The 11,521-nt window shown below is 38.1% G+C and overlaps 2 protein-coding genes and 1 long non-coding RNA gene across 3 annotated transcripts in view; all 3 read left to right on the forward strand.

Moving 5' to 3' along the window:
* LOC112144402 overlaps positions 1-8,886 on the forward strand; it is a 32,214-nt gene extending 23,328 nt beyond the window's left edge. Inside the window, exon 3 of the long non-coding RNA XR_002918883.2 lies at positions 7,795-8,886. This is a non-coding gene — a long non-coding RNA (uncharacterized LOC112144402). The remainder of the gene's footprint in view (positions 1-7,794) is intronic.
* Positions 1-11,521, forward strand: part of LOC112144307 (tripartite motif-containing protein 16-like) — a gene marked incomplete in the record, with an annotated part of 1,074,856 nt that overhangs the window by 356,595 nt on the left and 706,740 nt on the right.
* rnf182 (ring finger protein 182) lies at positions 2,602-4,012 on the forward strand. The gene has a single exon (XM_024268896.2). The coding sequence runs from the start codon at positions 3,029-3,031 to the stop codon at positions 3,812-3,814; it is 786 nt and encodes a 261-aa protein (XP_024124664.1). The 5' UTR covers positions 2,602-3,028; the 3' UTR covers positions 3,815-4,012.

Here is an 11,521-nt window from a genome sequence, read left to right on the forward strand (position 1 = left end):
GAAAAGGGTCAATAGCAGGGGTCACAGACCTTTTAGAAACAGAGGGATACTTCATGGGTACTGACTCATATGAAGGACTACCATTTAACAACAGTTTGCTCAGTTTACCTTTAGTTATGCATTATTAATAATGATTCTCCTGAATGTGAAGACATGTGATTTCTCACCATAATTATCAACAATGACAACAAGCAAGGAAACAGATATCAATATTCAACACTTAATTATTCTCAGTAGTTGTTACATTTTCAGATGATCACTTACATTTCATGGGAATCCTCATTTTAACAGCCACAATAAAAGTGTCAGAATTTGTTCTTAATTTGTTTGTTTCAATTTTTATTTTGCATATTTATGTATTTTATTTTGTAAACTTCCGAGGGGGATAGTGTCATGGAGCAACCTGCTGCTACCGTCTCCAGTCACCAGAGGGAGCGCTCACCAGAGTTCTGAGCTCACCACCTGCCATTACCTGGACTCATCAGCGCAGCTGTTCCCCATCACCTCCTTAGCCTAAAGTCTGGCTCCACACTCCACTCCCCGCGAAGCTTTGTTTGTGCCACCCTGCCTGCATTTCTGAGCGTTTACTCCTGACCTGATCTTCTGCCTCCGACCCTGCTACTCTGTTTGCCTGCCGCCTGCCCCTGACCCTCGCCTGGACTCTGACTCCTCTTCTCGCTCGTCTCGGATGATCCCATGCCCGTGTATGACCTCTGCCTGTCTGACCCTGCTTACTCTGTGGACTATTAATAAACCTGCTGCACGTGGAACCAGCTGTCTGCCTGTTTGTAACAGATAGCTTTTGTTAGACTGTGTTGCTGTTGTTTTTATTTTTTGTTCATGTAATTTCTCATAGCAAAATGTGTATCTAAGTTATTTATTTGTGTGTTAGTTTGGCGGTGACTTTGTGGACAAAGAAGAGGAATAAAGTTATCAGAGCAACAAACTGCGGTCCTGATTCTTCACCAGAGAGAGCGATACCCATTTTCATTATGTTGATTTTGATTTTCCACAGTGATGGCAGAACTTTTCCAGTTTCTTAACTCTTTCCTCTGACATGATGCAGGCTCAAGGATGACGTCCAGCAATAAAACTCTATCAATTAGTCTTTTTTCTTGTAACAAATCAGTAGTAGGCCTAACTGCTGCTCTGTTTGTAAAATTCTGAATCAGGGAACATTTAACCAAATGGGGCCGCTCTACCTTTCATCTCTCCTCTCTGTTCACGTCTGTTATTTTTTAACCCCTTTCGATGTTTAGAAGCAACAGATTTTCTTGTCCTTTTTATGGTAGTAACACTGATTGTCCTGCTAATACAGCTTATACAGTAGTTCGAAGTCCTAATGCAACAGGAGGAGAACGGGACGTGATCCCCGCGTTCCAGTAAAGAGACGTAATCGGTTGTGTTGCAAAGAACACGACGAATCATTGGCTGTGGAGTCACAGGCCGGCAGTCTCAGTCTCTATCTATTTCAAAACCATGGCGGCACTGAGCGGTAGGTGGACTCTCAAAAGAAGCAGATTACGTCAAATTCTCAAAACAAGAAGTAACAACCATCAGGAGGCATGGACGAATGCGATCCGTGAACACCCTGCAATGAGCGACGTCAACATCGCAGAGAGTACACTTCAAGCAAGTCTCCGAGGACACCAACAATCTGGGAGATGGGGGCCATGACCCACGCTGAAAGTTGACAGACCAAAAAAAAATCAATCTGTTTTCGTTGTTTTTCTTGGTTTAGTTTCCTTTTTACAAAAAGCAGACTATGGTCCAACGCATTGTCACAGAAACGCGATGCGATGTCGAGCTGAGACTTGGCTGCTGGGGCGGTCTGGGGGTTTTTGCGCAGTATTTCTTTTTTGTTGAATCGCACACTTCAGCAGGAGTCCTCTCCAAACGGGACAAGTTCTCAGCCTTAAAATGTAAATGTTGGATTGTCTTGGAACCCACTCACCACGATGACATGTTTCCATCATTGTCACTTTTGGTGTGCTGGTATCCTTTTCCCCCTTACTATCAAATACAAACATGACAACACTGGAGTAGAGAACACTTTTTCCTAATCTATCCATGTCATTGTAAGTCTATACTTTGCGTCTTGACAACAACCAGACACTGTTGTGCAGCAGAAGATAAGAAAAGATAAGAAGATAAACTAAGTCTAATAACAATCTACTCTGACAAAAGATTAAATCTTTGCCATCATTTTGTTCAGTTATGTGACAAGTTAAAAATCTGGATTGTTCCAGCAAACCTTTGACCCCATAATAGGTTGTTGATTAATGGATCAATGTAATATCACAATATTTATTGAGTATGACCACCATGACATGAAAAGACCTGTTGCATTTTATTTTATTAATAGTTTAATAGTCAATTTAGATTAAATCGAAAACTCAAAGTTTATTCTTTCATATGAGCTGTAAATATTTCTTTGATCTCTAAAAGAGTTGAGCTAAGTTTCATCAAACTACTGGCAAAAGGGAAAAAAATGTGATTCACAAATTTGTACGATGCAACCTACACAATTCAACATATGTGCACTGAAGCACAGATGCATGCAAAGCACACAAATACACTCTCATTTATGTTTTCTTGCAAAAGAAAAAAAAAAATTTGTGTGTATAGAAGACTGTGCTTGCTGGCCACTAATTGGACTGAATTTCACAGAGCAACAAAAGATCAGACTCGAAAATTCCAGCCTGGGTTTGTTACAGGCTCTGCTTTGTTGTCCTTTGGGCCCTGTTTGCTGTGTTAACAGTTATCTCCTCCTCTCTCTCAGCCTTTCATTTTCTCTCTCTTTTTGTTGTGCGACCTTTGAAAGGCTTTTTGCCCCAAATGAAGCAGGGCAACCCCGACTGCTCCGGCAGGAAAGTGAAGGAGCCTGAGTGGACATGATGAGGCCGAAGCTTCAAGGAAGCGGACCTTCCTCCATGAGAAGATGGCTGTCCCCCTCTGTTTAAACCCTAAATCCATGATCTTGGATGGATTTCTCTGTTGATCTGGGGGTAAAGAGCAAGCAAGGAAAATGATGCTTGACTTTCAGACCTCAGAGGAGAGCAGCAGTGCTTATATTCACGGTGCAGAGGAGCTGGAGTGTAAGATCTGCTACTGCATGTACAACTTGGGGAGTCGCAGGCCAAAGGTGCTGGACTGCTGCCACCGTCTCTGTTCCAAATGTCTCATCAAGATCCTGGACCTGGGAGAGTCGCCCCCTAATGCTTTGGTTTGTCCGTTCTGCCGCTGCATCACCACGCTGCAGGGAGAGTCTGTGAGCGGCCTGCCAGATGACTGCAACCTGGTAGCAACCCTGGCTCTCCACAGGAGGAATCAGAGGAACTCCCACCAGGACACAACGACAGAACTTCTCCTCAGTCCGAGACGCCTGACGTCCCTGAGCCCGTCTTTGATTTACCATTCATCTATATCCTCTTCTTCTTCCTCCTCGTACTCTACCCTCCGTAGTTCCCCTAATTTTGTGGTCATCACAATCATGGAACCGCCGCCTGCCTCAGCAGTACCAGACCACGGACGCCCCTCCTCCAGCCTGGACTCCATTGCATCCGTCACACAGCGGTGGACTTTGTGGAACTGTGCTTCCCTCCTGTGCCAGACCTCAGCCCGGGTTCTGGTGTGGGTGCTGGGGCTCCTGTACTTCAGCTCGCTCCCCATGGGGGTTTACCTGCTGATCCTGCAGAGGACAACAGCTGGCATGCTGCTGGTGAGCTTGGTTCCCTCCAGCCTCGTCATGATCATTGTCTACGGCTTCTGTCAGTGCGTCTGCCATGAGTTCTGGGACTGCGTGCCCCCATGAGAGACCCAATGAACAAGGAACAATTTGCTTTGATTGTGCTCAGCTGTACGTCTCTAGAACTCACTAATGGGGGAGAGGGGCCACCGTGTGAAAAGCTGCTTCAAAGGACAGAGGAATGTCTCTTCTGTTATGAAGACTCCGGAGCTCTTTGTGTCAATTTCTAAGCCACCTTCAGAGAACACATGTGACCTTTAGGCGTAGATCTCTTACACTTTAGGAGAAATTTTTGAAATTAGATATAAACATTTTTTTTACTTGTTTTTCAATTGTGAAATGTTGAAACTTATTAATTCATGTGTCTGTGACATGGGTGATTAACTGCAGCAACAGGTGGAGTGCAGGCAACCCCACAAAAATATGACAAAAATATTTTTTTTCTAATGTATTTGTAGTTACACATTACTAAAATTACAATATTCACATTAATGTAAAATAATCAAAAAAGTTCAGTTTGAGACAGGGAACAGTCTTACTTTTGTGGAACCTGAAAAACTACCTATTTCGTGCAAATATGAAAGCATTGTTAAACACTTTATTTCCACTCGAACAGTCAAATGTCATTAGAACAGCACAATAGCGCCTCTTAGTGGGACAAAGATGACTGTCTTTGTGCCTCAAGAAAAGTCACCCACTTTTTAAGAAATATTTATTAAAGCTTTTAATTTTCTTTAATCAATGGACTTCACAAAATCTAACACAAACATAAATAATTACACACAAGCATTTCTGACTCCGCCTACTTCAGCAAAGTACCAAAAATAATGGCTAACTGGACTAATTGTGACATCAAACATACTGTGGAAAACAACTTACTTTGGCTCCAACCAAATGAAATGAATTCAGTCGCCGTTGTTCCGCGATACACGTTGGAGCCAGACGGCGTCAGTAAGCTGGGACTGATTCGAGTCAGTCAGAGTCGTCATTTCTATGGCAGCTCTTAGAAATCCACATTACTACCATTTGAAAGCGGGCAACACAAAATCTGTCAAGTATTTTGGACGTTTAATGTGAGACCACATACTTTTATTGAGAGGTCCTGATTGGTCAGTTCATAACTTAAATAACTTGCATTTTTGAAAAAATATCAAGACAATAAATTAGGATTATCAAGTTTATGTTAAAAAAAGGTATCAGAGCCAGAATGGTTACTTTGACAAATAGAATGAGTGACTAATAGCTGTTTATTTCTCTATTGAAGTCTACGGGATTTTGGCTTCCTGGAGCCAATGGATACTTTCTTTTTGGACCTTTTCAGAGCTCTATGTATGATTTACTAATTGTGATTGCTTAAATTACACAATAAGCTGTTGTGTACCTGTGGCTACTTGACCTTCAGAGCCTTAAGGGCCAAACATAAAGAACAGATTTAGTGGTTTCTGGGATCAAAACAGTAGTTTGTTCTTCTGCATAAGATACCTACTTTTGTTATTTTCTTGTTCACACAAGAAGTTTACAGTGAATAATATGCAACATTTCATGTGAATGCAGATTTAATGTGGACAATTTTTTTTTCTTCATTGAATTTCTCTATTTTATATCAGAATTCAAACAAATTGATCAAACTTTTTATAACTGAAGTCGCAGTGGGTTTTTGTGTTATTCCAGTGTGCCTTTTTGACCAAAATATCATCAGCATTTATGTTTACATTGGAAAAAAGAAGGAGGAAGAGGTGATTGAATCATCAAGTCAAAGGAATTCACTCCTGAGGTTTTTGTTTGGATCAACGGGAGTGTTGTGACCACCTCAAAGCCATTCTGTCTCAGATCATGGTTTTTAAGACAAACTTTTTAAAAGCCTGCTCTATCATGACTGTCAGGGTACAAAATAATTTCCGTTTTTGTTCAACAGTTTCTTAGTCTTGTATCCTGGAACAGAACTTTCTCAATCAAAGCAACACAGTTTTGGTTTTAAAACACAAGAATGTGTCTGATGGAGGACAGTTGGACCTCACACGAGGCCTGCAGCGCCCTCTGCTGTCTGTGTGAGCTCTTTTTTTTCTGTATTGTTCACTTAACTATAGAGCACTATCCCCGGCTGGTTTCAACTTGAACAAAAGGATTCTCAAGATTTTGAATATGTTTTATTTTTCTGAACGTCATGGGTCTCTTGATAAAATCTAACATGTCCCAGGACTGGGAGGACCAAAGGACAAATCTCCAGTATCATTATTATTGTTTTTAAGGATTTTTTTCTCAAATTCCTAATTTTTCAGTAATTTTCAAGCACGTTTTAGAATCTTCCTTTGCTTTTATTTTCCATTTTGTTGCATATATCACAGTTGAAAATAAAAAATAACTACTCTAATTTATCATGAGTTGTCATATTTTTAATATATTTTTATGAAAAATACTTTTTATTGGGTATATTATATTATACCAAGTAAAAATTACACAGATAAATCAATGATGCAACTTTTTATAGTGAAAGTGATCTAGAGTTAAATAGATTTTTTTTTTAAGTTTTTTTAAGATAGCTAAGTATCTAATGAAACAAGACATTTGATAATTGTTTCAATGTTTCTTTGTTCCCTAATTTCACTCCTTTAACTTTAGTGCACACCTTCATTATTTTGGTTCTTCATTCTGTAATTTTTTTAACCTCCTGTTTGTAAAATGTTACCAGAAGTTACTTATTTTCAATCAGTATTTAAGATAATGTTGATAAATACATGCATCAATTTTAAAATATGACTTCTTTATTTTGTTGTGTTATAAAGGTGAGATTTCTCTTTTGTTATGATTTTTAATGTTCTTTTCTATAAAATGAAATTAAGTCGAGGCTAAAGTTTCACTCAGAGTTCTCTATACTACAAACACTGACTTTTTGTTTCAAGAAAAATATCTTGTTGTATGTCTTGTAAGAAAAAAATAATCTTATCAAAGAAGCTTTTCAATAGCAAATTAATAGTTTAAGAAAACATGTCTTAGTGACTTGAATTTTTACTTAAAATAATAATTTCTGCTAATTTAAAAGAAAATTGCTCAAATTCTAGGATTTTTTTCAAATTGTTTTTCTAGAGAATTTGTTTTTGCAGTGCAGTCTCCAATGATTTATTTTTATTGCTTTCATCATGCAAGAAAAATGTAAACAAAAAAATGTACATTAATGATCCTAAACACCCTAAAAAACAGATTTGCAGCATATTCCTATTATGTACAGTATATAAGAAAAAAAAAGTTATTTGACTTACAGCAATTCAAGTGTTAAAGCAATCAATGTAATCTCTCAGATTCTGAAGCAGAGAAAAGCGGCTTTTCTCTGCTTCAGAATCTGATGGAATTACGTTACTTGCTTTATCGCTTGTAAAGTTTCCATATGTTAAAAAGTGTGTTATCTAAGAATCACCGATTACATCTCAGGTGTTAAAGGGTTAATCTTCACACCTCAGAAAAGTCCCAAACTCTCCCAAAATTAGCATATTTTTCACACTTTATAGAGATGAGCAACTAAATTTTAATAGAGTTTTCTGCACAATATGTTTGACCCGAACCTTAAAACATCCAACTCCTGTGAATCAATGAAAGACAGCTGTTGAGAAAGGCTCTAAAAACAACCTTAAACTGACCCAGCCCTCCTGCTCTCCAACAGCAGCTGTTGTTGCGTTGACTGACTTATTCTTTACCAAGACGTACTAAAAGCCTGACTCATGGTGAAAACATTTAGCTGCATTTTTCACAGTCGGAAAGGACTCAGTAATAATTCATTCTGCCCACTTGATGGGTTTTGTTTGCTGTTATTGCTTCACTCAAGTGTATTTTAGTAGTTTGGTCTCTGATTGAGATAAGCTGGATGAGGATTCAAACATAAACTCACAACCAAAAATACAATTTTAAAAATAAAACAAAAATGAGAAAAGTATCTAAAAAAGCAAAGGAGAAACAATGAAAAGCAGTTTATGGTTTGTTTTTAATAACTCCTTTTGTCCTCAGAGAATCATAATAGTAATATGTGTTTCTCCACTGATTTTCTTGTGCTCCAGACCAGTGAAGGGTGAAAGAATCAGGGAGGAGTGGTCCCCGGAACATTTTGTCCTGTTCCGCCTCGGAAGCACGCGTCCCGCTGCCGATGCTCAGCAGGCCAGGCCTTCCACTTCTCTGTTTTCCAGGCGTGAGGATGTGAACGTGCCTCCCTACAAGGAGAGCAGCATCGCTTCAGATTCCTCATCAGTGATGCAATGAGCATTCCCACAGGCTGCTGTGAGCGACATTCTCAGGCTGTGCCGCTCAAAACGGAACAAATAAAACACAACAGCTCTTCACTCTCAGAATAGACTAAAATGGGTTTTCATCACTTTAAACAAAACTCTCCAAACTGCTACATGAGAAATGTATCTGATCTATGTCCCATACTCCTTCCTTTATTTGCATGTTTTTGTTGGGAGTTTTTCCAAAATGCAGTGATGTGTCCATGATAGACTTTGTCAATCTCAAGGGTGGATTGGTGTCTTGCTACATTTACAGATATAATGTATGTGTTTTGTTTTGATCAATATTTGCCACTAATTATGTAAAACTTGAAATCCATTGGTTTAAAAGTCGTTTTTTGTGTTAGCCAGAAGTGGATGAAGTTTCCAAAAATTGCTTTCAAGTAAGAGTACTTTACGTTGGAATGTTGTTATAACCAAGTAAATAATTCCTAAAATAACTTAAGGTAGTGGAGCAAGAGCTTAGAAAAAAAACTACTTTATAACACCTCAGAGGGGAAGTCCCTGGTTCAAATCCCGACTGGGTCTATCTTTGTGTGGCCCTGCGATGGACAGCTGAACTGTCCAGTGTGTACGGCACCTTCACCTGACAGTAAAGGCTCCAGCATCCACATGATCATCAAAAGGTATAAGTGAGAAAACCAGATGGGGGGATGTGCCAAGTTATAGATTATATATTATATATTACTTAACCATTGAGAACTTAATGAATTAACCAAAAAAAAGAAATATTTAAAAACCTTATACTGTGAGTCCAAAAAAGAACATTTTGAAATGGTTTTGTTGCACAAGAAACTAGAATTTAGATCAAAGTAGTGGAGCTTGAAGGTTTGCTTCATCTGACATTGTTTTTAAAAATCATTAATTTAAAAAAACGTCTTTTTTTGTGCCATGTAAAAGAAATGATCAATCAAAATTTTAAAAAATAATCCAAAAAGGGACTCGGATAAAGTCAGCAAATATCTGTAAATAAGTACAGTCATTATAAACTCTATTATACACACTATTTTAGATAGGTTGCTAAATAATATATTGGTATGATTACTATTAAGTAACTATTTTAAGTGTATTTTTAATGTTATTTATTATCTATCTGCTGTTTTTAAAGGAGCCATGGTAAAAAGGTAATTTCCCCTTTCTATTCTATTCTATTCTATTCTATTCTATTCTATTCTATTCTATTCTATTCTATTCTATTCTATTCTATTCTATTCTATTGTGCATATTATACACATAATATGTACTCTGTAATGTACTTATTATATAGACTCGTTCTATATTATATGCTGTTTATATATTTTTAAAGTATTTTTGGAAATATCAAGGCTTATCCTGATGGGTACAATAAACTGTAAAATTCAAAAGAACATAGTAGAAGGGGTCAAATTTATTTAAGTAAAGTTTAAAGTACAATTTACAAATACTTCTTTTCATAATCCATTATTTTAACATTATTTTTGGGTAAATCTAACAAAGTAAATACTAACTAGTTAGAATCCAAACCTGAAACCCAATTATATTTTCCACAGAAATGAAACTATTTAAACAGACATAATCAAATGTTTTTGCATTTAGATATTTTTACTCTTAGACCAAATAAATCACCTGTCAAAACCAAGTTTTTATTGTTCTGCTTTATTCACATTACAAAGATGAAATGATGAATGTTTACGGACAGCTTGTTCAGGGTTCTACGATCTGGTTAACAGACTAGTTAGTATCAGTTAGGACTCGGATCTGCCTCCACAGCAGCATTGTCGCCACTGTTTTGATAAGTTCAGAAAAGAACAAAGACTTTACCCAGACTAGATTGAAAAAGAACCAACCCAAAGCTCCATTTTAGCTCCATATTTTCAAATAAAAATGGTAAATGGTATGTACTTCTGCAGCATTTTACTACCTTAGAGTCACACACTGGTGTTGGCTCCACTGCCAAATACACTGGTGCCAACCTTGCACTGAAGGGAATTTCTGGGTTCAGTGTCTTGCCCTATAACACATAGGCGGGGCAAACCAGGAATTGAACCTACAGTATTCTGATCAGGAGTCAACTGCCCTACCGCTGCTCCACAGCCGCACCTCTAAAGTAAATTCTCCTTGACTAGAGTGGTACAGAATCCCATATTTCTTGAAGTCTAGTGTGATGTTTCCACAGTTATTGAAGATCAGGTTTTAAATGTGTAATAATTAATTGATTTCTATTCAAAATTAGATAAATTTATATTTGAAACAATATTGGAAAATCCCATTTCCATTGAATCCACTGGTGACAATCTGTGTGGAGGTGCTGAATTCCTTTTCCAGCATGACTTAGCACTTGTATACACTTTCAAAGATACTAAAAGATGGTTGAATGTCTGCAGAGTTACTGTGCTGGATTAGCCAGTAGATTCCCCTGAACTCAACCTGAAAGAAAATCTATTGGCTTTTGTCAAGAGGAAGGTGAGACACCAGCTCCAGCGATGGAGATGACCTGGAGGCTGCTATCAAAGCAACCTGGGCTTCCATTCCAGCTTTGCAGTGTCACAGTATGTTAAAGGAGGACCAACTGAGCACAAACAGCATAGATGTTAACATCATTTCCTGACATCATTTTGATTGGTCTGATGTGATATTTTCATCTTTAGAGATACTTTTTGGATTTTCCTTAAGTGTGTGCAAGTTTACCTTAAAAAAAAAAACAAGGTTCCGGTTCAAATCCTAGTTGGGTCCTTTCTGTGTGGAATTTGTATATTCTCCCAATGAATACCTGGGTTTGTTTTTGCCCACTCCAGCTTCCTCCTAATGTCCAAAAACATGCTTCATAAATTGTCCCTTTGGTGTTTATGCGCTTGTACTCTGCATTTGCCATGGAGTGTTGGGATAGGCTCCAGCAACCCCCATGTGAGCCTGCAGGAAAAAGTGGGAATAAAAAACTGATACATTATTTATAGGCCATAATCAAAATGACAAGAAATGAGACTCTAAATATGTATGTTATGATTTTAGATCAATTTACATTTCCCTTTTTAAAAGAACAAAACTGATTTTTTTTTTTTACTTTTTCTGTATCATATTTCATTTTATTGTTTTGGTTATAGTTTTGTGGATTTTTGTAGACTAAACTGATGATGACATGATATATTACTCCCACTCCGATCATTGATCTATTTTAAAACAATCCCAGTGATCTTTATATTATGATTATACAAACTGACATTTTCTGGGACATAGTTTCTGCAGCGCGGCAGGAGCTCATTAGAAATTCACCTCTGAGTTATGGCCGTTGCTGCTGATTGTTGGCGCGGAGTAAGCCTGCCCCCATTTCTCAATTTTCCTTTGTTTGCACTCTCTCCCACTAGCTTACAGCCCCTCACACAGCCTACCTCACATTACTAGTACGCAAAAATGGCGAGCAAAATTGGAGCTGTGCAGTCGTACAGTTTTGAGCCAGATTCCAGGTAAGTCGAAGAAAAAAAGACGGGGTGCATCAGAACGGAGTAGGGAGCTTGTGGCCTGGCAC

This window comes from Oryzias melastigma, linkage group LG17 (genome assembly GCF_002922805.2).
Source record: "Oryzias melastigma strain HK-1 linkage group LG17, ASM292280v2, whole genome shotgun sequence".
NCBI lineage: Eukaryota > Metazoa > Chordata > Actinopteri > Beloniformes > Adrianichthyidae > Oryzias > Oryzias melastigma.